The sequence below is a fragment of the Clinocottus analis genome, unplaced genomic scaffold (assembly GCF_023055335.1).
Source record: "Clinocottus analis isolate CAN_PGR_092001 unplaced genomic scaffold, fCliAna1.0.p SCAF_14, whole genome shotgun sequence".
Classification (NCBI taxonomy): domain Eukaryota; kingdom Metazoa; phylum Chordata; class Actinopteri; order Perciformes; family Cottidae; genus Clinocottus; species Clinocottus analis.
The window spans coordinates 7,204,628-7,231,285 of NW_027175865.1; the positions used below are offsets into that span (position 1 = coordinate 7,204,628).

Consider the following 26,658-nt stretch of genomic DNA (forward strand, 5'->3'; position numbering starts at 1 on the left):
TTGATGCATGATAACAATTCTTGTTTTGATAATTACTTGCTTGTTTTTTTTTTCTTGCTCTCCCTTCTCTCTTTTTAATCTGATGAACTAAAAGTAATTTGAAGCTTTGAAACACATTCTGTCCGATTCTAGTTTGAAGCCGGGGACCTGACTCTGTCTCCTTGTGTTTCTCTTTGTAGGCGACACAGCTGGTTCCTGCGGCGATCCTGGCATACCCTCCCAGGGTTCGAGGGAACAAACAGATTTCAGGATCCGTTCCAACGTTTACTTCAGCTGCTCGGAGGGCTATGATCTGATTGGTTCCTCAGAGAGGATGTGCTTCCCTAATGGGACGTGGTCTGGCACGCAGCCCTTCTGTAAACGTAAGAAGATCATTTTACTTAATCTCAATCAATTATAATCAAGCCGCTTGACACTGATCCAGTGTACAGAACTCTACCCATGTACACACTCTGTCTCAATGATCAGTCACACATAGAGCTGCAGCTCATTGAGATGCACAAGGCTTTTTTTCTCAATCATTCTCTCATTTCTCCCCCAGCTGTCCAGTGCGGTAACCCGGGCACGCCTAGTAACGGCAGAGTGTTTCGTTTGGACGGAACAACGTTTTCTCACTCCGTCATCTACTCCTGCATGGAGGGCTACCTGCTCACCGGCGCCACCACCAGGCTGTGTCAGGCCAACGGGACGTGGTCAGGAGTACAGCCAAACTGCAGCAGTAAGTTACCTGTTGAATATTGAGGGGAGCTGATCGACTAGCAGATACCTGATGATCAACCGGTAAAGGCAGTTGTGTGCAAAACTTTTTAGATCAAGCTTATTATTTTTGAAACGACCATCAGGTGGCTTGCAGCCGAAAGAGCAAACTGTCAGCTTCATGTATTACTTACTATTTATTATCAGGGTGTTAAATCATTGCCTTGCAAATAACGTTAAGTCTGCAAACCATAAATATTGGCAAACTCCTGATGTGTAATTATAAGGTTTCCTTTCTAGCCTTTTTGTAGCCCTATTTGTTTCCTGGTTTTAATTTATTTTGCGACAGTATAGGTTCTCAGTAATGAAATTAGCCTCAAATCTTTCAGCTCCTGCTATAAAGACTTTATAGAGTGTCGTGAATAACCTTGATCGTTGTTTACTTAAGCTAATTTGCTTTTTGATCTCTGTAAATAACCATAAAATATAACATTCTGTTCCCATATGAACTGGGACGAAGCCATGGTTGAACAAGTGTTAATCAGTGCTGCATGTTACACCGATTACAAAATCTGCATGTAAAGTGGCACATAACACAAAAAATTAGCAGACGCGCAAAATATCTTGTTAAACATATTGTGTCTCAAGGTGATATTTACTTAATTTTGGACCGCACATCAAGGAGTTCCAGCAGCATGTTTTAGGTTTTCCAATATTTAGTGGCATCCTTGAATTTAATGCACTACTCAAAGAAATAAGCAATAAAATATCCAGCAGTAAGGAACCGAAAAACAGAAATGCTGAGTAACCACATCTCTTCAATACAAGGTCCTGGAAAGAAGAACGTTTTTTAAGAATCCCCTGACTTAACGGAGATAGCTTTTACAGTAGATTACAATACATTAACAGCCATGACAGTGTCTGGGGTGGGTTTAAAAGCATTTAAAGTGCCTATTAGACTATGAAGGACAGTGCTGTATAAGTGCAGTCTGGGGAATCCTAATGTTCCTTAAAAGAGTCCCAGGACAACCTCGGCCATTTTTAATATCTTTGTTGTTTCATCTATAACAAGTGGAGCCCATAACTAAATTCGTAGAGATCATATGGATTGCATGATCTACCAGATTTGTTTCGCACTCCAATCTCCCCAACTACACAAAGAAGCAGATGTGAAGTTAAGTATTGTTTGTATAGATAATTATGCAGTTCTCGTCTCTTGGATAAAACCCATTTTGGTTCGACTGGGATGAAATCCTCTCTCAGTGACTAGCTTTACCTTGAACCAAGCCATTCGGATGTATATCCACCAGGTCTGCACAGTTTAAAAAAAAACTGTGATCCTATTGATCATCAACAAAAAATATGCATCCCTTTTTCCACATTCAGTATCTGTCTGTTTTATCGTTCCTCTCCCTCTTTATCTCTCCTTGTATTTGAATCACATACTGTATATAAAAGCGTGTGCATGCAGAAGTAATAAGCAAATTATGTCGTGCCATGGCATGAACTGAACTGAAAAGTAATCTCGATCTCTAACTCTCTAACTTGTCCGTTTCCGTAGTGATAAACTGCGGGGATCCAGGTGTGCCAGCCAACGGGCTTCGCTACGGGGAAGACATGACGATCGGTCAGAATGTTTCCTTTCAGTGCCAACCAGGGTACCGAATGGAGGAGGACGGATCCCCTGTGAGGACGTGCACCCACAATGGGACGTGGAGTGGGAACATGCCAATGTGTACAGGTGAACTGCTTTTGATCCTAAGACTATTCTTGGCCATCTTTAACATTTTTATATCCTTTTTCTTTGGATTATGTTACAAAACCTACTCTGACCAGAGGGTGTTACTGGTGTATAAAATGCCCCATCTGTACTCCAACACACATCCAACAGATATTTTCATAAATGAGGTCTAAACATAGACCTTTGTTTAACCCGAGCAACACCATATACAGACTCGAGCGGATTATGCACTCCTTGCAGTCAGTGCCTCTGTGAGGAAAATCAAGAATACAGATATTATGAGTCACCTGTAACGACTTGAAATCGATTAGTTGAAACCATATTCCGGTGGCTGTAAAGTCATAAGCAAATTTTCCAATCAACAGTTGAATTCCTCTACAGTGGCACTGTTTTTTCACCTGCAGCTGCTTAAAACTGGATTTCTCTCTCTCTCTCTCTCTCTCTCTCTCTCTCTCTCTCTCTCTCTCTCTCTCTCTCTCTCTCTCTCTTTCTCTCCCTCTCTCTCTCTCTCATAGCTGTGACCTGCCCACCTCCCCCTGCCATCAGTAATGGGGTACTGCAGGGCAGCGACTTTGAATGGGGCAGCAGCGTGAGCTTCAGTTGCTCGCCTGGATATGAGCTCTCATTCCCAGCTGTCCTGACCTGTGTGGCCAATGGCACCTGGAGCGGCATGCTACCGCAGTGCTTACGTATGAACACACACACATACCCTCACCCTCGTATACCAGCACACACATTGGCTGTTATTATTCTTTATCGAGGATCGGTTACATCTGAAAGCAAAATCTACATTTGTCCTTGAGCTGCCTAAAAGGTATGTAAATGCCTGTCAGCAATATTAGCACCACATACTGAAATGGGATTATGTGTGTGTGTGTGTGTGTGTGTGTGTGTGTGTGTGTGTGTGTGTGTGTGTGTCTGTGTGTGTGTGTGTGTGTGTGTGTGTGTGTGTGTGTGCGTGTGTGCACAGCCAAGTTTTGTGGTGACCCAGGTACTCCAGCCGGTGGTTTCAAAGAGGGACGAAGTTTCATCTTCCAATCAGAAGTCTCCTTCAGCTGTGCTCCTCCGCTCCTTCTGGTCGGCACAGCAACCAGGCTGTGTGAGAATGACGGTACCTGGAGCGGCACGCACCCTCGCTGTATCGGTATGTTGACGACTTTGGGTTCATGTGAGGATCAGACAAGACAGGGAGGCCATTAAACCAATGAAATGCGTCATCCAGATATCTATATATACGATCCGTAGAATATTCTATGTTGTCCAACATAAGAAAACAGTTTTAGTTTTTCCTCATTTTCTATATTTTTCTATTTATGACTTTGGCTCTTCGTAGAACTTGATACCTTACATTACGACATGTTTTTCCAACAAAACCTTTTTTTTTATAAAATCGCCAATCATAGTTGGCAACATATTGATCTGATGATAGAATAATAAACTAGCCAGTATCTGCCAGATAGTGAATGCCAGTTTTTGGAACTTGACAGTTTCTGATACTTGATGATGCATTTCGGTCGGTACAAAAAAAGTGACGTGAGATCGGAAACCCAGACCAATGGGCCTCACTCCAACTTATGAATATGAAAGTCAAAACCTTGGCACTGTATTTCTGAATGAATTCACAAATTAGGAAAAAAAACAACTATATTATGCTGTGCAACTAAGTGACCAACTTAAAAATACGACACAAGGATTTTTAACCTTCAACAAAAATGCATTTACGATTGTACTGATTACTTTGTAATACTTCCTGAGTAGATCAGCAATCATTTACCCTCACAAATGCCTGGTGTCCTGAAGCAGGGGGTGTCTTACCCACTTCAAAGTCTGGATTGAAATTAAAAGGCAATGATTGTAAATCCAAGAAAGCCCCCAGACTTTTGAATAATATTTCTCAGGAGGTAAAATGAGTATAATATCAAAGCCGAGTATAACAGACTTGTTTTGAATATATTTTCCCATTGCTGTACATGTTTTCTTTTGATTAATATTGTTTTGGCTTGTTTTGACTATTTTGTGTTGTTTTGTAACCTGTGGAACAAATGGCGTATTTTATGGTAGCCTGCCAGTTTATTATGACTGGTTTGTGGCTCAGCGGGGAGCGTCGACTGGCGTCTGATGTTCCCCTGCCTCATGATCGTGGCAATTAGTGACCCATCGTTGACGGCCACATTTCAATTTCCTCATGGGTTTGCTGTGCCGAGCAGCTGCTGTTCTGTCAAAGTTAAAGTTACACAGACTTATTAGAATAATAATGAATAGTGGCTGGAGGCTCATCGGAGACAATCTTGTAAATGAAAAGGGAGTCTTCGGAGGACAAGCCTTAAATAATTCCACTGATGTTTTTTCAAAGTACCATTTCAAAATTGGCACCTCTTCCTGATGAAACAGCTGCTTCTGTCACTGTTAGATAGAATCAAGATCGTAGACTTCCTGCTTTTTACATGCAGAAATGATTCAGACTTACACACAGTGTCAGTGAATATTAAACGCTTCTGTGACTTTAGCGTTCGATTCAACTAAAGCCGATGACCTGTAGAACTGTCCACGGCGTTGACATAACAACTAGATAGATACAATACATTTGACGCAAGATATATTTTATATCGTCATATAACTTGAATATACATCTCAAATCAAGGTTTACAGATGATCATTCATCAGAGAACCACTACACTTTTGGAAATGAAGTTACACTGACGTTACACACAGTAGTACAAGTTTTATAACAGTTAAACAGTCTGGTTTAAAATGTTGGGGATCTTCAATGGGAACCCATTTAAGAACTTACAGAGAACATAAGTGCACGCTGTAACTTCCAGTATTTAGTAAAAAGATTTCCAGAAATGGGGCTGGGCATCCGACTTCAAACGAGCTGCTGCAATCCGGGGATTGAGAAGAAAATGAGGAGGGATATGCAGCACACACTACAAACGGTCCCACTGGGTCAGCTCACCAGCACGTGATGTTTAGAGCACCACTTCACATGTCAGTTTCAGAGCAGGTGCTTCAACATCAAGTATGGTGATGAATTGCAATAAATGAGAGCTTTTGTAGACGCTTGACTCTTTGTTCCTTCATAGCACTCGATAAGGCACGCTTATAGAACTTTACAGCAGCTATAAAGCCGGCTGTTCCTTGTGAAATAGACAATCTAAAAGACGAAGGCTCCCTCTGAAGTGATGCTTCAAACTTAATCTATAACTACTGAAAAGTCGTAGAACTTTTCTATATGTGACGTTTCTTAAGGCTTTGAAACAAACACCAGCATGCGCACAAACATCTCAGTGTTTTGTTTTTTTTCTGTGATGGAAGGGAAGTGAGAATGTAATGTTGGTGATTTATTGGTGTGGGAAGGGCAGCTGTGTGTTGGCGTGTGATGTGTTTAACTATGACCGAAGCAGAATGAGTTTTGAGCCGAAGCAGCCTGCTCTTTAAATAAGACAGACGAAGGGGGAGGCGGGCGTGTGGGCAGAGAGAAATACGGTGACATGGAGAAAGAGAAGAGAGCAGGGAGCAGTTAGAGAAAGAGAGGAAGTGGGAGACAGCAGAGAGAGGGGGCAGTTAGAGAGGTACAAGAAGGGAGAGTAAGGGAGAGGGGGTGAGTGAATCTGTCATTTCGGAAGCTGTATTGAATAGAGCTCTGCGTCAGGATGTGCTCTACATGCTGATGTACCTATACCCCACACAAACACACACACACAACGACACACGCATGCACACACATACTCTGAAAGCTTCGTTTTCTGATACAGCACTACTGCCCCCTGCTGTCCTGCTGCAATCTATACCCTGCTGTTACCATGACAACAGAGGAGAGGCGAGGACAGTTGAGGGAGGACATACAATGCTACTGCTAATGTATCGTTCTTTACGATTTCATCGGCAATAACTTCCATGCTTGTGCTGTTCGTTCCAGAACCGACCAAGACCAGCTGTGATAACCCGGGAACGCCACGCTACGGCTCCTTAAACCGGACCTACGGGTTCAAGGTAAAAATATCCGTCTGAAATAACTCTATCCAGCTTCCTGCACAAGTAGTGAACTCACAGGAGCTTTCATCGCGGCTCCTTTAATAGGTAAAATGGAGCATAACAATCTATCTAATTACAAAGGGAAGGAAGGTGCGAGACAGACGAAGAAAAATACTTTGAAAACTATTGGTCAGATAAGAATAGACCTTTAAAAAAGTTCAACTTGGACAATTGAATATGTTATTATTATTAATAAGGCATTTATTTTTATACAATATAAAAATAATTCCCAGAATGACCGTATACAACTAGAAATATTAAAGAGATAAGCTACCACTATATGCCATAGTCACCTTCGCAAGAGGTGGTAAAATAAAACTCATGAAGAAAAAAAAACAAAGGCCATCAGGATACGAGAATGACTTTGACGTTTCCTCCCTTGATTTTAATCCTAATACAATACGAATAATTTATTAAGTGGCTATACTAAAAGAGCTATAACCGCCATAATCCTTTGTTTACTTCTCCATAAAAGATATCACAGTTCTTGTTTTGTGCAAGAATGCATTCCACCGTTGAGCCAAAGCTTCAGATCTCCGGTCAAATCAAGAGGACATCTTCGTCAGGGTGTGTTGGCTTAGTGCCGCTGCTGTGTGCTGTTAGCGAACCCACATTCAAATACCAGGGAGTACCCCACCCACTGTGGCTCAATAGGAAACACTTGAAACAAAGAGGCAAAGTCACTAAAGTCATGGTCATGTTGGAAGATAACCATTTGATAACCACTCAAACCGCTGGAATCTCATATTAGCTTTGGCCGAACATGGAATACATTCATGGGCAGAACAACTTCTGCTGATTTTATCCACTATTTCTATTCAAAACGTTTTAGTGTGCTGTTACGTGCATTTGCAGTTGCATTGTCATAATCTCGATGTCTGACATATTTTAGGAATTTGGTGAGTGGTATCAAATGCTCAAAATAAATATACAAGACATATTATGTAATTTTGAACGAACATTTTATTGTTTGTAAGATCAAAACATGTACAACTGTTTTAATGACTGTCCTAAATGGCATATGTGAAGCATTCCTTACTCGAAAATGTAAACTCTTGTTATGTGTGTGTGTGTGTGTGTGTGTGTGCTTCTGTCTCGTCCTCCCTCTCTGCAGGTGGGAAACGTAGTGTCATTTCAGTGCCAGCCGGGTCACTTGATTCAGGGCTCTTCCTCTAGAACCTGCCAGCCTGATCTGACCTGGAGCGGAGCACAACCTGAGTGCATACGTAGGGAACATACATCCAGTCATCTTGTTAACCTTCCCGCCCATCCATCTTCTGCCTGTTGGACTCTAACTGACGTGCACACTCTTCTCCTTCACCATCCAGCCCATGCCTGTAAGCAGCCAGAGAGCCCGCTCCATGTGGACGTGGTGGGGATGGATCTGCCTGGTTTTGGCTACACGTTGGTGTACAGCTGTCAGCATGGCTTCTTTCTGGCGGGCGGTTCCGAACACAGAGTGTGCAAGAGTGACGGCACTTGGACAGGAAAGACGCCTATTTGTCGAGGTAAAAAAAAAGAAGCTTCTTGTGCTTTTGATGGAAGATCGTGTCCAGAAAGAAAATGAGTGAACAGGTAGGAGTGTTGAGAGTGGACACTTTGTCAGCAGTCATACTGGGGTAAACTGGCCATCTGCTGTAGAGTTAGATTTCCTGGTGTGCTAGTTTCTGGTCAGGCAGTTAAAAAAAAAAAAAAAAGATAAAACAATATCCCATGGTGTTTCATCCTTCATTAGATCTTTCTGAGCGGGTCCTCCCAGGTCCACTGCGACCTGCCAAACATATACCTATTGGGGTATTCCATGTGATCATGAAATTACCAAAATGTGTGCACAGTATCATGTTTACAGACATAAAATCCCAGTTTATAATGGCTTATTCTAGAACTTGGGTTTTATCTTTTGACTTACATATGATCTGTATGTCAACCCTGACGAAATGACCAGGTCTTTGTTGATTTGTATTGTTGTTTTCTTTTATACCAGTCTGGCAGCAGTGGCTTCTTGTAATGTGGATGTCAGCTAAATTCAAATTGGTTCATTGCCAAGTGCGTTTAGATATGCAAGGAATTTGGCTTGGAAAGATTGGATTGTGACTGATTGACCTTTTGTCTGAGTGTATAAAACCTCACAGAGAATACTCAGCATTAGGGAGTACTTAAACCTCATCCATACTTGCCAAAACAATCTCACCATAATGTCTTTTTAGTGGCTGTTCTGGAGCTTTCAATCGTGTCACACAATCAGCAGATGGAGTTTGCCCAGCGACAAATGGAATTGTAGATGTTTCAATTCCCACCATTCTGAGCACCTTAAGGACTTCTCGCCCACTTTGGCTTGAAAGTGGAGATTGAAGGTGCCGTCGTCATCTTGAAAATTGTTGCCGACAAAAAACAATCCCAGCACAAGTTCCATTTCGTAGCTCTTCTGTTGTAGCAAAGAAACTTTCATCATCACTATTGCAAATGGCACAAGGCGCATGTGCCAATTTGTGTATCTGGTTTGCACATTAGAAATGCTTGAGCTTTGGTCTTATTCATCAAGAAATGTTACCACCCACCTTGGTGCGAGGAATAACTGCAAGCTTCAACTTTAAAATTGTTCGACGAAGGCCGTCACCCTTTTGCCCCGAGGTAGACTTTAAAATTGGAGCACTCTCTGATCCAATTTGAGATTCTAGGACAAATACCCCCTCCCTTTGCTTGCCTTTACTTGTTGGCAACAATGGCTGCATCTTAAAGTGATTTTAGAAGCTTCCCGGAATGGTCAAAACCCAAAGTGTCTTAAGGCCACTTTTAAAAGGATCCAATATGTGCGACAATTATTGGTCACGAACTCTATTTGCATTGTCTACAAATAGCCCATTAAAGAGGTTTATTTTGGATGACCCTTTTCAACACACTTGTCGCTCTATGCGCATGTGTGACTAAAAGTGACCAACCCTGCGTTCTGTGTTGGTGATGCCACGTGCACTCTCCCTTGCGTAAACCTAGTGCATTAGGACATCAGCTGATGGACCTCTGAAGTAAACGAGAGGCAAACCGGAAGCTTTTAATTCCTTCTCATACTTTGTCCCCACATTCTGTTTGTATGTTTTAATGACACATCATATTTCTCCCTCTGTCTCTCTTGTGTGTGAGTAGCTGGAGAGAAGAAGAAACCGGTGAAACCGGCAACAGGAACTCCCAGCCCCAAGCTAAACGGTCAGTCCTGTCATTCTGTGTCTAGTCTAGACTCTATTTCTATATTCTATTTTGGTAAGCTTTCGTTTGGTCTTGTCTACTATAGTTTAATAAATTCGGCTCCGCTCTGCTCTCGTCCACCGTGTTCTTCTCGTGTTTTTGTCGATTTTATTGCACTTTCCGTCATAGTTCTGAATAATATATTTGTCCTCACCACATAAAGAAAGGTGAATAAACTACAGTGATTATCTCCTTCTCTCTGTGCTGCCTTTTCATTCAGTTCTCTATTTTCCTGATCGGCTCCGTTGTTATCTCTCCTATTCTGTTGTAATTAAATAACTCTTTGCTTCTCACTGCACATGAAAGACTTCCCATAGATACTGTATGCACGAGTTCCTGTAATTATCAAAACAGGGAGCAGCCTTTGAATCTCATAAAAGATTCTGCCTCCAGCCAGGTATTAATTACTGTATCTAACAAACATGAACATAGGGTGCAACCTTAGATGTATTTACACATGTGCTGTATGTAATATAAACGAGGAACATATACAATATACAAACGTGTATGTTTCCGCAACGTGTTTATTTGATTTCACTAAACTACATAACATGTAAGACCTCACTGATAGTTATGTATGTTTTTTTGTTTGGTTTCTTTCCGTTTTGTAATCTCTCTTGTTTACATTGTTATTGCTTTCATTGTTTCTGCTTTTCTTCCACACTGTGGAAGAAAAGCACACTTTTCTTCCACAAGCACACTTATGCTTGTTTTCATCTTGTGTACGTACAGACGTGTGACTATTGATCAGTCGACACTTTGTTTTTCACATAAAAATAATATATTTTCTATCATTATCAATTTGTTTTATTTTTTCTACTCTGTCCTCTTATTTTCTTATCTGTTCTCTTCAATTTATTTTGGGTCTATTCTGTTTTTAATTTTCTATTCTAACCTAAGTTATGTTTTAATCTGATTCTGTTCTAATATTTTCCATTTGATTTCATGTTATTACTTTTAATTTCTTTCTTTTCTTTACTTTTATATTTTAATCTGTTCTGTGGTTTTCCGTTCTGCAATGTTATAGTCTATTCTGTTTTATTCAACTCTATTCCATTATATTCTACTCTACTCCATTATATTCTACTCTATTCTAAACAAATCTGATGTTTTATTCTATTCTAATCTGTTCTATTATATTCTCATTTGTTCTATTGCAATCCGTTCTATTCTATTGTATTCTGATCCGTTGTTCTCTTCTGTTCTTTTCTATTTCGTTCTATAGTTCCGGATGATGTCTTCGCCCCTAACTACATATGGAAAGGCTCCTATAATTACCGTGGGAGGAAGCAGCCGATGACGCTGAGCATCACCAGTTTCAACTCCACAACAGGGAGAGTCAACGTCTCCCTTAGCAACGGCAACATGGAGCTGCTCCTATCAGGCATGTTTGAATATGGATGATTAACTATCCCCTCCGGTACAGTATATGGGACACGACCGAGCATGTCTTAATCATACTGCACAGTGTGTTAAAGCTTTGGTTCAGCACGTCATAAAGTATCCATAGGTGATGAATAAAACACACAGCTATTGTGTAGAACGTGGAGCTCCTATCGTTAACACATCTACTCTTTGAATCATTCCTTTCGAGGTCTGGATTTCACTACTTTATTCCTAGAACTAACAAGCTGCTTTTTATTGTGGCGACTGTATCTCTTACCCCCCCCTCCACGAACTCACACAGACCTCCGAGGGCCATACAACAGTGTCAGCAGGGGGTTAAGACCCTATTAAAACACAAATCCTGTTGAAGCTAGAATTGGTTCCTGGAGTTAGCGGAGAGCACAGCTCAAAACCAAACGGCTACAGTACCAGACTCTTAACATGCATCCTCTGGCTTAAAGGAGCAGCTTCACTATCGATCAATAACGACTAAAGCTGTGCTCACGCAGGGACCACAAGGCCAGAGCCCAGTTGCTTCAACCTTGAATACTTTTCCTCTTAGGATTTTTCTTAAGACGTCAAGTTTACTTTATAAGCACTGTAAAGGAATACATCTATTTGCTTTCTTTCTGAGGGAAAAATGAGAAGACAAAATTAATCTTAGATCAACTAAGCAGAGCATGAAGATGAGAACCAGAGGGAAACGGCGAGCCGAGATGTACCCAAAGACAAAATTACAACACATGTTTGAACTATTTTAAACTAACATGCTGTCAAAATTCAGCTGTCTCCCAGTTGTATTCTTTCTTTTTTTAAATGTTTTTGTCTTTACAATATCCAATTGGACATGATGTGTACACGCTGTTATATTGTAAACCAGTTGTTTATGCTGTTCTCTGTAGGAGTGTATAAGGCTTCCGAGGCCAGGCTGTCACTGCTGATGTACCAGGTGAACTACGCGAACCAGGGAAACCAGCTCAAAGATTCAGCCATCACTCCAGCCAAAATCATAGATGACTCCTGGACCATGGATGGATTTGTAAGTCTCAGTGTAGCAGTCAACTTAATTAAATTCAGTTAATTTAGAGGGGTTAAAACAAATTGTGACATAAGAAATTCTTCACATCGTCGTTAATTAAAAGTACAAGACAAAAGTTAGTGTACGAACATTCTCAAAAAGTCCCAGTGAGACATCTCACTGCTCATGTCTCACTGCTCATGTTTCCCACTCGTCTTTCTTTTCCAGGTATCAGCAGAGCCGGATGGTTCTAGTTACGTATTCCAGGGTTTCATTCAGGGAAAAGACTACGGACAGTTTGGACTGCAACGACTGGGTAATTCTCTCTCAGGTTAAGCAACAGCATCACAAAAGTCAATTTGGACTATAAATGATAATTGGACAAATCTGATGAACTCCTTGGAAGAACCTCACTAATGGAAGAAGTGATGAGGGAGCTTCTCTTTGCTGGCAACGGTGACCTTATTGCTCACGTTGAGTCAGCCCTGCAGTGGACTCATTCGCACCAAACGCAAAAGCTGTCATCTTACAAGGACTGAACTCCATTAACCTCCATCCTAAAACAACTTCCATCTCCATCAAATAGACTTGAACGCAGTCCTTCACTTGAAGTTATCAGTAACTCATCTGCAGCGATGCCATAACAGACTGCCCCAAAAACTAAATACATTGGGGATAACAACAGATTTAATAAGAGCTGACCCCTTCTCCAGTCCATGGACATCCTGCAAGTGTAAAAAAATAAATAAAAACAATCTTCCAGCATCCACTGTTGACAAGATGTCACTTGCAGCTGAGAAATGCCAATCACGCATAGGCTTTGACAGTTACCAGAATCCCTGCCACAGATGTCATACATACTGTACCGTACTACTACAACAATATAAAGTGCAGCCACTGGAGGAATACTTCATTCCATATGTGGAACAACACTGACAAAAATCCTTTTTTTAGAGAACAGAATCACTGTTCTGATTATGTTCAAGCAGTCACTCTTGGTGTTATCGTGCCATCCTGTCCAATCGTGTGGATAATGGTCATGCATTTTCTTGTATGTCACAGGTCTGAATATGTCAGAGAGTCAGAACTCCCCACCACCTCAGCTTGGAACCAACAGCAGCTCTGTGGCTATCGCTATTCTGGTGCCTTTCTTTGCTCTCATATTCACTGGCTTCGGCTTCTATCTCTACAAACAAAGGTATCTGCTTTAAGTGTTTTTCTTTTAAATTTCAGGGGGAGAAAATAATATGTTCTTGTCACAGCATTGTTACTTCACATCCGTTTTTGTATTATTGTCATTCAAAAAATGTTGTAAGGCATTGTTAACATTTAAAGAAGCGGCCTGATTCATGAAAACAGTCGCTGCTTCAGTGGTTCGGTTGTTGAGGTGCTGAGAGATAGTCAAACTGCACTGCAAAACAATTCTGTTGAGGAGGTGTAAAATTGGATTTTTCAGAGATGTGATTTAAGCACAATTGACTGGTGTTCGCATTGTTAACAGATGCAAATAACTTATGTTCTGCTGTTAATATCTTAAGGAAAAGCTTGCTGACGGAATTAGTTTTGGATGGGCTGATTGGAATCTCTCTAGGCTTCCTACAAAGCCCAACACTCTGTCTAATCCTTCTTAAAGCTTGTTTACTATGCTTCTTCTCCCAAGACTGCATTCAGTCGTCCACTAGCTACCCAGTTATGTTAATATTAGTAGGCAATTAGAACAATGTTATCACACTAATGGTGTATTCTTTTTTTCCTGTTTTTTTTTTTTTGCTTTTCCACAGAACCACACCAAAAACACAGTACACAGGCTGCTCAGTCCATGAAAACAACAACGGCCAGGCTGCCTTTGAGAACCCCATGTACAACACCAACGCCAAGGCTGTGGAGGGGAAGGCTGTTAGATTCGATCCGAATCTAAATACTGTCTGCACCATGGTCTGAGGATTGATTATCCTCTCTTAAACTTAATGACTTAGATATCCAATGGGACCACAATTGGTGTGAGGCTGTGGAGGGGAAGGCCGTGTGCTTCGACGCAGACCGAAACATCGTCAGCAAGGCGGTCGCCTATACATTACAAAATACCTTCAGTCCCAGTTCAGAATCCTGAGCTCCCCAAGCAGAGGGAACACCGTTCACTTGAAACCAAAAGGCAGCGCTGGCTCCTTTCTTTTACAGCATTTTGTATCCACACATGGAATCGAAAACAAACGTGACCACAAAATGACGGCTGCCTTTGACGGATGCGACACAGCCAGTGTGAACTCACAGTGAGATGTGCCATCAAGAGACAGAAATGGATGCGGCCCAACGGAAAAACGAAACCGGCTATTATCCATCTCTAACCCCGAGACTCGGCTGGTCATGGAGAGTTTATAATTTGATTCTTAACCAGAAAACGGCCATTTTACTTCGACCTCTTATTTAACCCCAGTCCCTCTGTCTAACACCAATAGTAATGATTAAGCCATGACCTGCTCGTCGGTTATCATGATATGTCACCGTAACCCAACGCTGAGTTTCATAAAACACACAGAGCTTTGGAGAGACGGACCCGCTCGCCGCTCTGTGACCGTTAGTCCTCGAGAGGACATCATCAGCGCTCTGGCCAGGGTTATACATCACGGAGATAAACTGCACTACAAAAATGGGTTGATTTCATTCGTACCGCCTTGTCTCCTCCTCTGTAGTGAACAAATCCTCACTGTGAGGAACACAGAAGCAAAATGGCCTCAGATGGGAAAATGTGACACTGTGAAGCAAAGAAACCGTTTTTTTTAGATCTGACAGTGAAAGCCGCTGTCACCAGCAGAGCATCAGTGAACCACGCCGACTAGTTGGGAACAGGAGCCTCTGAACACAACGCCCGAGCAAACAAACAGGACAACCTCCTGTCTCTTTGGCAACCAGAGGCTTGTGTTACCAGTCTCTTGTCTTTTTTTCGTTTAAAGTGGACTCTAAAACGGCTAATGCTAGCAGACGGTAGCAAAAGTTGCTTTAAAAACTCTGCTTTTTAAAACTTTGAAGCAAAGGATAAGGACAGCCCTGGAGACGGAGCTATAATCCTAACTGAACTTGGATTAGAGCAAAGCAAAACTAAAAAGAGTGTAAGGGGGACCTAGCACTAATAGAACCGATGAGAAGAGACTGACTCATCTAATGGATGAATTGCTCCTTCATATCCAGTGAATAAGAGGAGACGGAGACAACCACAAACTGAACTGGAAGAAGAGCAAAGGAGTCATCAAGAGAAAAGACAGGATCTTCGAATCATAACAGCCAATCAGACACTGTCTAACCTGAAATCAACCGCTGAGAAAGGTCAATCTTTCCCTCTCCATAATGAATCAGATCAGACAGAATATGGCCTTGAGGAAACATGATCCTGATGCTGTGAATTTAAATGGATTCTGATGAGAAAGGCACTGAATGGACACAGAGGACTCTGATTGACTAACAAAGACTTTGAGAAACAGAGAAAACTCTGGCACTAAAGCACATTTTACAGGAGCACCACCTGTCTCCCCGCTGAGAAATGGACGAACACAGGGACAGGTAGAAAGGTTAGAGAGAACCCGACGGGAGGAACGACAGACCGAGGAGATGACGGGGTACGCACGCCAACAAAAATCTGTCGACAGAGAGACAGATGGTGTCGAGACCGACAGGGAGACAGACAGGTTCAAGACACGCAGGGTCTTAAGACTGTTGCAGACCTCCGTCCATTCCTCCACAGACAGATTTAAGGCGTAAACTCGGATTAGCAGGTTTATAGACGGACAGACAGGCCGATCGACACAGACAGACGTTGACAGACGGGCTCAAAGAAAGACTAGCGGGGTCGTAGCCCTGCGACCGTGGACCCGGTTCCACTGTAATTCTGCACTCTGCGAGTGCTTATCTTCTTTCTTTGTTATTGCTGCAGAATCTTCTGATCTGTAAATCTATTGCATATATATTCGGGAGCATTCACCACCTATATTTTTGTGCTATATATTTACCACTGGGGGGGGGAGGGGAGGGAGCTGAAGGAGAAAGAGGGATTACAGCAGAGAGTTTTTAGCGAGAACAAAAAAGAAAGATCAGAATAAAAGATACTACAACTATGTGCTGTTCACAGAAGCCACACACAGTGTTTTTCCTTTCTGACATGGACGTTGGTTTATTTTCATATCCTGTGTAACGTGAAGTTCCTCTCACTATCACCGTCTTTCCACGAGTGTCAGTGGTATTGTTGTCGTCGTTACTGTAGAGACGCAAGCTTCGCCAGCAACAGTCCTGCTCTTTAAAGTTGACGTGTCATCACGTGTAGTTTGTGATCCGGCCATTTGTTTCGCCCCTTTAAATGTAACCGTTGTGACACGGACAACATTTTAATGATCTGCTGGAATAACGGCTCTGTTTTCATAACCGGTGACATGAAGCCACAGACATTTGCACATCAAAACTCAGAGATGTCGTCAAATTCAACCCACTGGTTGATTACACATCTTATCTAGTTCTGACTCCAGCTGAAGTCTCTCACAAGGCCTCGAAAGAGAGGAAACACACGGTGAAAACAATACTCATAATAATAATAATAATAGTAACTGATTGTGAACTGCCCAACATGTAGTTTGTGGACGATGGTGTATGTACAAGATGTTTCCACCCATGTAGAAAATGTGCGTATCAGTTCATGTTTGTAGTTTTTCATCACACATTTTTGGATGTTTTTAATGGGTTAGTTTGTGAACTATTACTACAATTATTATCTCTTTTTTTTTTGCGAAGTATACAGGTTTTAACCTTGTTTGTTTACAAAATCTCTGTAAAGTCTTGGTTCTCCCTGTGTTAAAGATGTCTCGAAAATCAATACTGAAATGTCTGAGGTCCAAATTAATTCTGTTTTAGGGGTTTTCTGAGAAGACTTAATGTGTCCTTGTACCAAAATACACATTCATGATTAATCGTCGCACGTTATTTTTAATCCTTTAATTTTAGTTGTTAAAAAAACAAACAGTTTATACTACCTTTGGCAATTCCTAAGTATTGCACAGTAGATTTTACTCACAGTGTGTTGCTTGTGTACAAAAGCTAAAAGGCCTTGAATGTCATTTATTTCAGAAACACTGAAGCGGACGGTCACATTTGGGAGAAGATTTTAGGATTTCACGTCGACAATTAAGTAAATCCATACACATAACCGAGGCCACTGAGATTCAATATGTCCCCTCGCTTTTGCTTCTTTTTATTTCATGAAAATATAGCCTTATAATCTTTGCTCAGTGTTGCTTGGCTGGTAGCTAATCTTCTTCACATCTGATCCACCGCCGAACTCTCTGAAACTCTGCTGGCAGCCTTCACTGTATTCACCTGCGTGACCACCGGAGGCCGCTGTTGTTCACGTTGGCGTTCCTGGTCGTTTCATGTGACGTGAGCGAAGCGCCGCAGGGTGAAGAGAAGTTGCTTGATTTTATGTGAAGCCATGCAAAGCATCCATATAGTGATGTCATATTATAAGAGCTGGTCCTGAGAATGCACCATGTACCATACCTTTATTAATTAGTCCCCATCAATGAGCATGGGTCCCTGTTTTTCAGCTTTGGTGCACATTTCAGGAAGAAAAAAAAATCTCTCTCTCTCTCTATATATATATATACTTGTTTTGAAGAGCCTGGTTTAAAGGTTTAAAACTAAAGTAGGTGAGTTTTGGCCCCACACATGATGAATATCGGTGGTTTTTAATGAGTTTGGGTGTCAGGGTGAGCAAAAACATCGACTTTGCTTTTAGAACCCCCGCTGTGTGACCACAGGCTGCAACCAGCCGACTCCTTTTCAAATTCATTCCTGATTTAAAAGCGGTGGTAGCTGAGGCTTCCTTGTTTATCACGGCTGCAACTGTCCTGTAATTCATTGCTATGGTGACATTGTTTCTTATTACAGTTTGGATTGATTGTTGCTGCTGTTGATGTCGACGCTGTTGTTGTTTTTTTCGGTATGGATCTGACACAGTGCCTACCAAAAACCATGGGACCCTCCCCGTCATCTACACACACACACACACACACACACACACACACGCTCTTTCAAACATACACGCTCACACCTGCTCAAGCGCTCCCCTTCATCAGAAGTCATTTTTTTCTAAGCTTCAGTCTATTTTGCCACAAGCTTTTCCTACTGACTGACCGCAATAAGACCCATGTGATTTGAAAGACTTAAAGCTGTTCCTGCCTGGGGACATTGGAAATATTCACCATTTGGGAAGAAAAAAAAAAGATGAAATATAGAATAAAAAAGTGTTTTGTACAGAAATATATTTTTATGATGAAATTATTTGTAAAATGTATGAATCTATTATGTAAATTTTCAATGCAATGTAAGATTAAAAAAGGCTAATTGCTTTTGTAAAAAACCTGTCTGTCTTTGCTCTCTTTGCACTTCCGATGACTCTGCAAAAGGACACGACATAACCACTCTAATAACTCCAACTGATTTATGACAGGCAAACAAAACCGTATACAACAGCTGATTGTCTTTTATGAGGAATGTTCACTGCAGTACAGCCACAGATTATATATTAAGTCTTGTTATGTGGAACTCAAAATCTGTGACTGGAAAACTAGTTTCAGGGAGAGCCTTGAAGGGGAATACTGCAGACACAAAGTATATAGAAATATATATATAACTGTAGTGTAGCTATCTCACCTTGAGATGAACTCTATAAACTTATTCCATTCATTCAGAGTGAAACTCCTTATCACTGGGAATGCAACACTATTTTTTTCTACTGCACCTTTGACTGCTGGTGTTACTTTCTGCAGCAGAAGCAGGTAATAGAAAAAGCAAAATGCTGAGTTATTACAGGTGATATTACCAACTTTAGCATTTTTTACAGCTTAGAAGTGCACGTCTGGAGTTATTTTGTAGTACAAAACCATCAATAATACTTACAGTCATCCACTTTATATTAATAGACAGAACCACATTGAAGTGGTGATACTGTAGGAATCAAAGGGAGCTGGGTGATGTAAACATCGGCCCCGTTCATGCAGGAGCTGTCTTTACACAATGCAATGTCTGAGATGTGGCCAGAGTTTTACTTCAGAACACAAAGAAAAAAATATCAACTAATATTATCAACAGAATGCGAAGAAGAAACTGTGGCAAAAAATGATGTATGTATTTTGTTGCAGAGATGTCGACTGAAATGAGAGAGCTGCTCCGAGTGTTACAGGTACTTATTGCTGATAATACAGCTAAATTTAGATATAGACCCAGTAGTAGAGGTGAAGTTATGTCCTCTGTTTCAATTTGGAACTACCTGATAAATCATCCTCTTCTTCAAAGTCCCTCTCAGAGTTTTGCATTTTTATAAATGTGATCCTCACATTCTGAAACCTCTTCCTCAATATCATCATCAAAAGCTTCTCTCTCTTCCAAAAAACTTACACACTAAACAACACATCACACACACACACATCTTACACACACACACACACACACACACACACACACACACACGCATGCACACACTCTCCATATAAGCAGGCCCAGACAGGAGGACAGAGTAAAAGTACACAGGACCTATAATTTCCACTCTTATTAATAATAATTAAGAGAACCTAAAGCCGCCGCCAAAGCGACTTCGGACTGCAAGCAAGAACAACTGCAAACATAAAAGTTATCAGCTAACGTCACCTCGAGCTGGCCGAGCACGCTGTCGAGTGGACTTAAAGTTGTGGGTACTTTTCTCTCTAGCTAAGTTTTGCTACCTGTCACACCGTGGCTTCTATTTTGTGTTACAGTTGCTTTCTTTAATTAGGTTTTTCCCCACGGTTCGTGTTGTTTTTGCTATATAGTCTTTGTTACATTTTTTTTTGTATTCACTGTACTAATTAGCAGAGCGTTAACGGTCTCAGCCAATAGCGGTGATAGCACTGATAGGACTGATAGCACTGATAGCGATAATAGCACTGATAGCACTGATAGGACTGAGAGTGGTGATAGCACTGATAGGACTGATAGCGGTAATAGCGGTGATAGCACAGATAGCACTGATAGGACTGATGGAGGTGATAGCACTGATAGCACTGATAGGACTGATAGCGGTGATAGCACTGATAGCAGTGATGAACAGGTGCTAACGAGGGGACAGGTTAACTGGCTGCACAATAACTTGTATGAGAAACTGAATGTAGGTCAATGGAAGTAAATTAGACTTTTTGTGAGGTAAATTGCTCACATATATATATTTTTTTATATTTCACTTATTATTTAGTGTACATCTCTTTACAGGTTGGTAGGTGTTAGGACACATATTTCAGAAAGGAAGCAGGCCCCTTCAAGCCTTCAGTAAAGTAAACCGTCTCGACCTGTTTAAATATATAGCACAACTATTACATGGAGCTTTTACCCAGATAATCACATTGCACTCGCACACGGCTTCCCCTCATCCACTTTGTCATTTTTCCTTTGAAGACAGCCGTCCTGTTTTAATTTACAAAGTTCAAGTTCTGTTCATCAAATTAGTCTAACGTGTTTAATCATTTTAAACAGAGCCCTTAAGAAATGTACTTGTTACAGTTTAAAAATTAAACTTTTTTTGTACCAAACATGAATTTGTATAATGCTTTTAATACACTTTTTACTATAAATAGAGCTAGACTGATTAATGCATCAATCTCTTTGGCTGAGCTACATTTACATTTGCCTTTTAAACAGAAAAGTGGAGCAGTGCTGACACTGAGGAGTAAAGAGTGCTGTAAATTCATGAATATATAGGTCTGAATGAAAGACGTTTGCCTCTTTCTATCACTCTTAGGCACTTACACAAGTTGCACGTCGACAGTAGGGACCTGGTAGATTGATCTGCATGTTTTATTAGATGAATCCAAAAATACCTGGGTAATTATGAGACTTTGAGTGAGTGCAGAACTGCAGGGAGTGTGTTGTGTCTCATTGTCAAAGGATAGGCTTATCTAGCATAGTAAATAAAGACGCATTCAAAGGTTGTGGGTTTGAGTCCCACCAGCATCAGAATTTAAATATTTCACCTGATACTTCTCCTCAAGACCAAACACACGTGACTCATTAGGACAATAAAATACTCACTGATTACAATTCACTGTCTTTGTTACAATGTCTTTCATATTTGCACTGGACTGTTTAATGAAAAACTTTACCAATAGTATTTTGAACCCAGCATTTCATCATCAGGAAGGCGTGGGACACTTGACACTTTTAGTCAAGTTTATTAAAGGATCTCCATTAGCTGATTTCTGAAAACATACAATAGTAATCTAAACAATAACATAGAGGTATTCATACAAATAAATCCAAAAAAATATTATATTTGTAATATGTCTTTTCTTGTTATTTGCAGGTGTTTTATTGGGGCTCACAGTCCTGCACAGTGATCTAAATTAAGACAGCATTTCATAAACAGTCAGTTGTTTAAACGTTTGGTATACTTTTTGCCTGATATGTCAGTTACCATGCATGGCCACTAGATGGTAGCAAATGACTTGAAAACTGTTTGAGCACCTCAGCCTGCACAATGCATGCGTTTGACAGCATGTATACATTTCTTTTCTCCCTCTTGACAGCAGGAAATGGAGTCGATGAACGAAAGCATGATCTCCAATCTAAACGTGTTTCATTGTTTTAGTTTTTGATGACTCGTTTTTTCAATAATTAATTGACGATGTAGTTTTGCCAGAGCTTGGATGTAGATCAACACTTCATCCCTGTGTCCAACTGGGGCAATCCAGCTTGTTTTCTATGATCTGCTCCACATATAAGGAAACAAGTTTTTCATCATCAAATTGATTAGAAACTTAGAAGAAAGTTGAAAGAAAAAAACAACACGCTCTTGGTAATACATGCAGTGTTTGATGTGAGCGATTGCCCTCGATTATCTTTGACCTCACTGCGCTGGTTGTGATCTGCAGAGACAGAGGACCTCTGAAACCATGAAAGACCACGAGTAGGATAGTCAGTAATCAGTTGCTTTCAGAAATAGGCTCCATGCACCACTTATTTAATGTATTTAAATCATATTCATACAGCTGTAATGTACATACGTCTCTCATGTTAGGTTTAGGTCAGTGCTTATTTTGCTGAGCACATTTTAGAGTCCACAATTTCCGTGTTGTGGTGGCTGTAGCATAGAAAGGGTCTCAACTCGTCCTTGAAATGCATTTGGTTGTATTGGCCATGTGAGAGCAGTAGGTGGCGCCAGCCGACCTTTGAACTGCTCTGCCAGTGCTCTCAAAGGTAAATGCTGTTAAGTAACCAAACGTTTTGTCTTTAAGATGTGGGTTGAATTGTAAATACGTCATGATCCAAATCTCACAAATCTATTTATTACTTTTGAATGTCCAAAGGAAAATGTGTAAAAACTGTCAAACCAACAATGACATTGAGAATTTAGTATTGTGGATGATCTGAAAACAATAAAGTTTGCAAAGGACAAGCCCGATTATGTCAGTGTTACTTCAGAAAATGTGAAACATGAGTTATAGATACGAAAGAAATCGAAGTATGGTTGCTTTAATATGTTTTCTTTTGTAAATGTTTTTTAATCAAAGAGATGGATGATGTAGACACTAGCAGGTATTTTTGCATGAGTAAAACATGGATACCTCTTGAATACGAAAACCTAATTGTTTCTCTAGAATAGACAACCAGCCAAATGTTCATGCACCATATCGTTATTCGGTATGTGTGTTTGCGTTGGGTTTGTATCGGCCATACTGTATGCCGTCAGTAGATGGAGCTTGATGGCCTTTGCTACTTGAGGAACAGTGAATTGTACCTGAGTAGAAAGCATAAAAAACTATACAGATAGTGTCGCTGAACTTTCATGCAAGCCTTTTAGAGTTTCTCTCTCGGGGCAACGAAGAGAGAGAGAAGAGAGTCGAATTACAAGTTATTTCTTTTAATTAGCTACTTTCTTGTAACATTATTTCTCAAATTCCTACTCTGTCTGGAAATGTGGATCAAAATGTAATTTAGCTTACAAGAGAAAGCAGTTTATTAAGTCTGTGTCTGTTACCAAGAATCGGTCGGTGTCTTAATTCAGTATCACCTTGTTTGAAACCGTTTGTTTTTTTTTTTGCAGTGCAGCGAGGGGACAAAGAAGAACATGCGGTCGGCCGTGTGCTCGTCAAACTGGGACAAGCTGAGGCTGCAGGGTCCGTGGGAAAGATAATGATGCAGTGAAGCTCCTCGCGAGGTCCTTTTGTGTACGAAGCCCTCGTGTCGCCATGTGAGTGGAGAGGAGAGCGTGTCGAGAGCGTAATTGCGACAAAGACAAAGCCAGAGACCGTCATGTGTCCCCACCGCTGCACTGATGGAGAGAAAGGTGGTGAAGGATCAGGTTAACACACTAAAAGGATGTGGATGATATTCTGTTAGTGTTGTTTTGTTTTAGCCCTTTGTTCAGATTTTTTTTTTCATCAAAAATGTGTAATAAATAATTGTCACCGGAGGAGATTAGTAAATGCATTTTTTTTACAGTAATAAATTTAAAGAATTGCATCATCTCTCTGTCTCTCTGTTTCTCCCTCTCTCTCTCTGTCTCTCAGCTGAACATATGCAACATACATTCAAACACCAGCAGGAAAGTAAACCATGTCTTATCCCGTCACTGCTTGCGTCGTCTCTCATATCTCTCTTGTCTAGTCTCCGTGCTTTCTTTGCCTGCTGTTGCTGTATTTCCTGTTAGAATAATCTCAGCTTCCTCTCTGGGCTTTCTTTCTCCCAGAGACAGCTTCAGTAATACCGGAATAAATAAATATTGTACATGCTTTCCATCACTGTGAACTGCTGTTTAAACAGAATAAGGTACCAAGATTCAACAAAGAGAATGAAACGGACCAGTACTTCTCCAGATATTTGGCTAAATCACTTTGAAGCTTTGAAACTCCAAAACTCATGCCGGTGTAGATTACACGGTCATCACCTTCCCTTCATTTGTGTACCGTCAATTTTTCCCAAAGCTTTTTTTTTTTTTCATCCCCTCATTGGAAACCAGAGCTTTTCAGAAGTGCTTCTTCCGATCGCTTCCTCGCAGTCTTCCTCCTGTGACAGAGAGCTTTCCCAGATTTCTCCAGCTTTCTGTCTTCGACTGTTTTCAAATCAATCCGGGATTATGCTTGATTACACGGCTCTCCCTTTGAGACGCTTTATTTCAATGAATCAGTCGAGTGAATGAACAGAACTGCAACAGAACGGTATTTTGTACCAGCCACATAAATTATGCATAGTCTTTGGATATCAACCGGCCTTGATCATCTTTTTTTATGGTTTGAATTCAGAGTAAGAGAAATTGTTAATTGCCAGCCTTGTCACATGTAATCTGGGCTGTGTTTGATGTACTATAGGGATGCAGTCTATATGTTGGTTATTTATTTAGGTGGTGATGGAGATGCTGTGCATGATAAAAGGGAGACCTAGATACAATGTTTGTGTGGTGTTTTACACAACATGGTTATTGCTTGAATAATGACAAGCTGAGCAAGTAGGATTTCAGTGAAGTGGGGACTATTTACATTGTGTCTCATATTAACACATTATTTCTGCGCAGCGTATGCATACAAAACCTATAGAGTGTGTGTATTAATCTTTCCTCCGTTTCATTCTCTCGCTGTGCCACATTGTGTTCACAGCTCACTTGATGTTTCCGTGGTGTAAATTAAGAAATAATTGTGCGGCGTTCTGTTGTTTTTCTTCCGAGGGGCTTCATGAGTGATGCGCAGCGTTGTATTGAAGCTGACCACACGCGTTGTCTTGTGTTCCTGACACAGCGAGGAAGGTGTTACTGTAGCTTCAGCTTCATAGCTGCATATATTTGGTAATACCGGAGGATGCCGCAAAAGCAGTTATACAACAAAAATATTCCCAGATGATAAATTCACTCAGGGCATGATTAAATGTATACCCATTTCAGAGTCATTGTTAAAAACATATGCATCCTGAAATAGGACTGACAGCGGTGCATACGTCTGTGATCAGTGTTCCTCGAGAATCCAGTGAATCCCAGGGCTTGAAATATTAAAAAATGCAAATTGCATGCAACAATTTGCATATGGCATTATTTAAAACCAGTGTCCTTGCCTAAAGAGGGGTTTGTAGGAGACAAAGAGAGAGATTATTGGTGGACACCCACCCGTGTTGTGATTCTAGCCCCAGTGGTCAAGACAGATTCCTGTAAACAATAAGCCACTCAAGAGGCTTGATGGAGCATTTATTCAAACATGTATAGTGCCTTGAAGTGATGTGTCTAAATGTAAATTATCATCTAGCTTTGAGGCTTTTGCACACATTGTAATCCTCATCTGCTTTGCCCTTGGAATAAGAAAAATCAAGGATATGAGAAACTTGCATTGTGTGTAGACGCTAAACCACACTGTCTTCTTATATATGCTCTGCTTTTCCCACACGGGGAGATAGATGGCTAGACGGATGGATAAATAGATAGATACTTCTTATCAATAGAGGTAAAGGTAAGTGCTCAACCTGCAGTGGTTGCTGTGACCAATCGATTAGCGTGACATGCTCAGCCATGTCCTACAGCGAGGGCCTACAGTGTTAGATTAAATGCCGGCTAGATCCTCATCAGGAAAAAAAAAAAAAAAATCAATGTTTGTTGTTAAGGGCGAATAGTGTCCGGGGTGGGGGGAGAGGGACGATTGCAGAGTCACTTTACATGGTGTGTCCTGGGCTGTTTGCACTGTGGCGCCTGCTTGTATTGACCTGGATAGGAAGCCTGGGTGAGGAGGAGGAGGAAGAGGAAAAGGAGGAGGAGGAGAGAGAATTTGTCACCACAGTTCTCTTTCACTCCCAAGTATCCGTTCACTCGCACTTTGGATCGCCAACTGATCATTCAACCCTTAAATGAGCAAAGTCAGAGAGATATTGGTATGTGTGAATGCGCACATTTTTTCCGCACTATAGACATTTTTATGTGGGAATAAGAATATACAGAAGCTGAATTTGAAACAAAACTCAACCAACCAACTTACTAGATACCTAAATGACATGTAGGGCTGTCCGGAATACCTTTATTTGGGCAACAAGGGCTCTCAGCTCGTCTCCACGATATGACTCAGCCGAGAGGGACGGCGTAGTGCTGCGGTGTCTTTCGGTTTAACCTATTTTTAGGCCTCCGCTTGAAAATTGCATACCCGTACTAAACAGAGTATATCTCTGCAACCACAAGGGCTATTTCAATACTTTTTGGTGTTATAATAAAGGGACTGCATGTAAGATTTGTTCAGATGTGTAGATATCAGTAAATAAATGAAGATGCCACACAGCAAAAATGAAAAGGTTTTAGGTTTGCCCCCTCAAAAAAAAGAAACACTTTTAAGATTATTGTCTCCTTGGATTGATGCAGCTGCAGGTTTATCACAGCACAATATGTGAAGAGAACGAAATGAGAGAGTTTTTAGTAAAAGTCTTCATGCGAGCTCTCCAAAATGGCCATTTGGCTCCATGTGTGCCATTTTAATTTTCTCAAGTATCAAACTATATATTTCACTCGTATATCACT

At 40.9% G+C, this 26,658-nt stretch overlaps 1 protein-coding gene across 5 annotated transcripts in view; it reads left to right on the forward strand.

Moving 5' to 3' along the window:
• csmd3b (CUB and Sushi multiple domains 3b) overlaps window positions 1-18,488 on the forward strand; it is a 297,260-nt gene extending 278,772 nt beyond the window's left edge. For all 5 annotated transcript variants that reach the window (XM_068575849.1, XM_068575850.1, XM_068575851.1 and 2 more), the window contains exons 59-72: window positions 180-362; window positions 542-718; window positions 2,258-2,437; window positions 2,953-3,126; window positions 3,408-3,581; window positions 6,357-6,430; window positions 7,587-7,698; window positions 7,801-7,980; window positions 9,614-9,673; window positions 10,938-11,096; window positions 12,001-12,137; window positions 12,345-12,432; window positions 13,179-13,314; window positions 13,898-18,488. In XM_068575849.1, coding sequence (XP_068431950.1) covers window positions 180-362; window positions 542-718; window positions 2,258-2,437; window positions 2,953-3,126; window positions 3,408-3,581; window positions 6,357-6,430; window positions 7,587-7,698; window positions 7,801-7,980; window positions 9,614-9,673; window positions 10,938-11,096; window positions 12,001-12,137; window positions 12,345-12,432; window positions 13,179-13,314; window positions 13,898-14,057 — 1,994 coding nt within the window. In that variant the 3' untranslated portion in view covers window positions 14,058-18,488. The remainder of the gene's footprint in view (window positions 1-179; window positions 363-541; window positions 719-2,257; window positions 2,438-2,952; window positions 3,127-3,407; window positions 3,582-6,356; window positions 6,431-7,586; window positions 7,699-7,800; window positions 7,981-9,613; window positions 9,674-10,937; window positions 11,097-12,000; window positions 12,138-12,344; window positions 12,433-13,178; window positions 13,315-13,897) is intronic.
• Window positions 18,489-26,658: the final 8,170 nt, after the last annotated feature.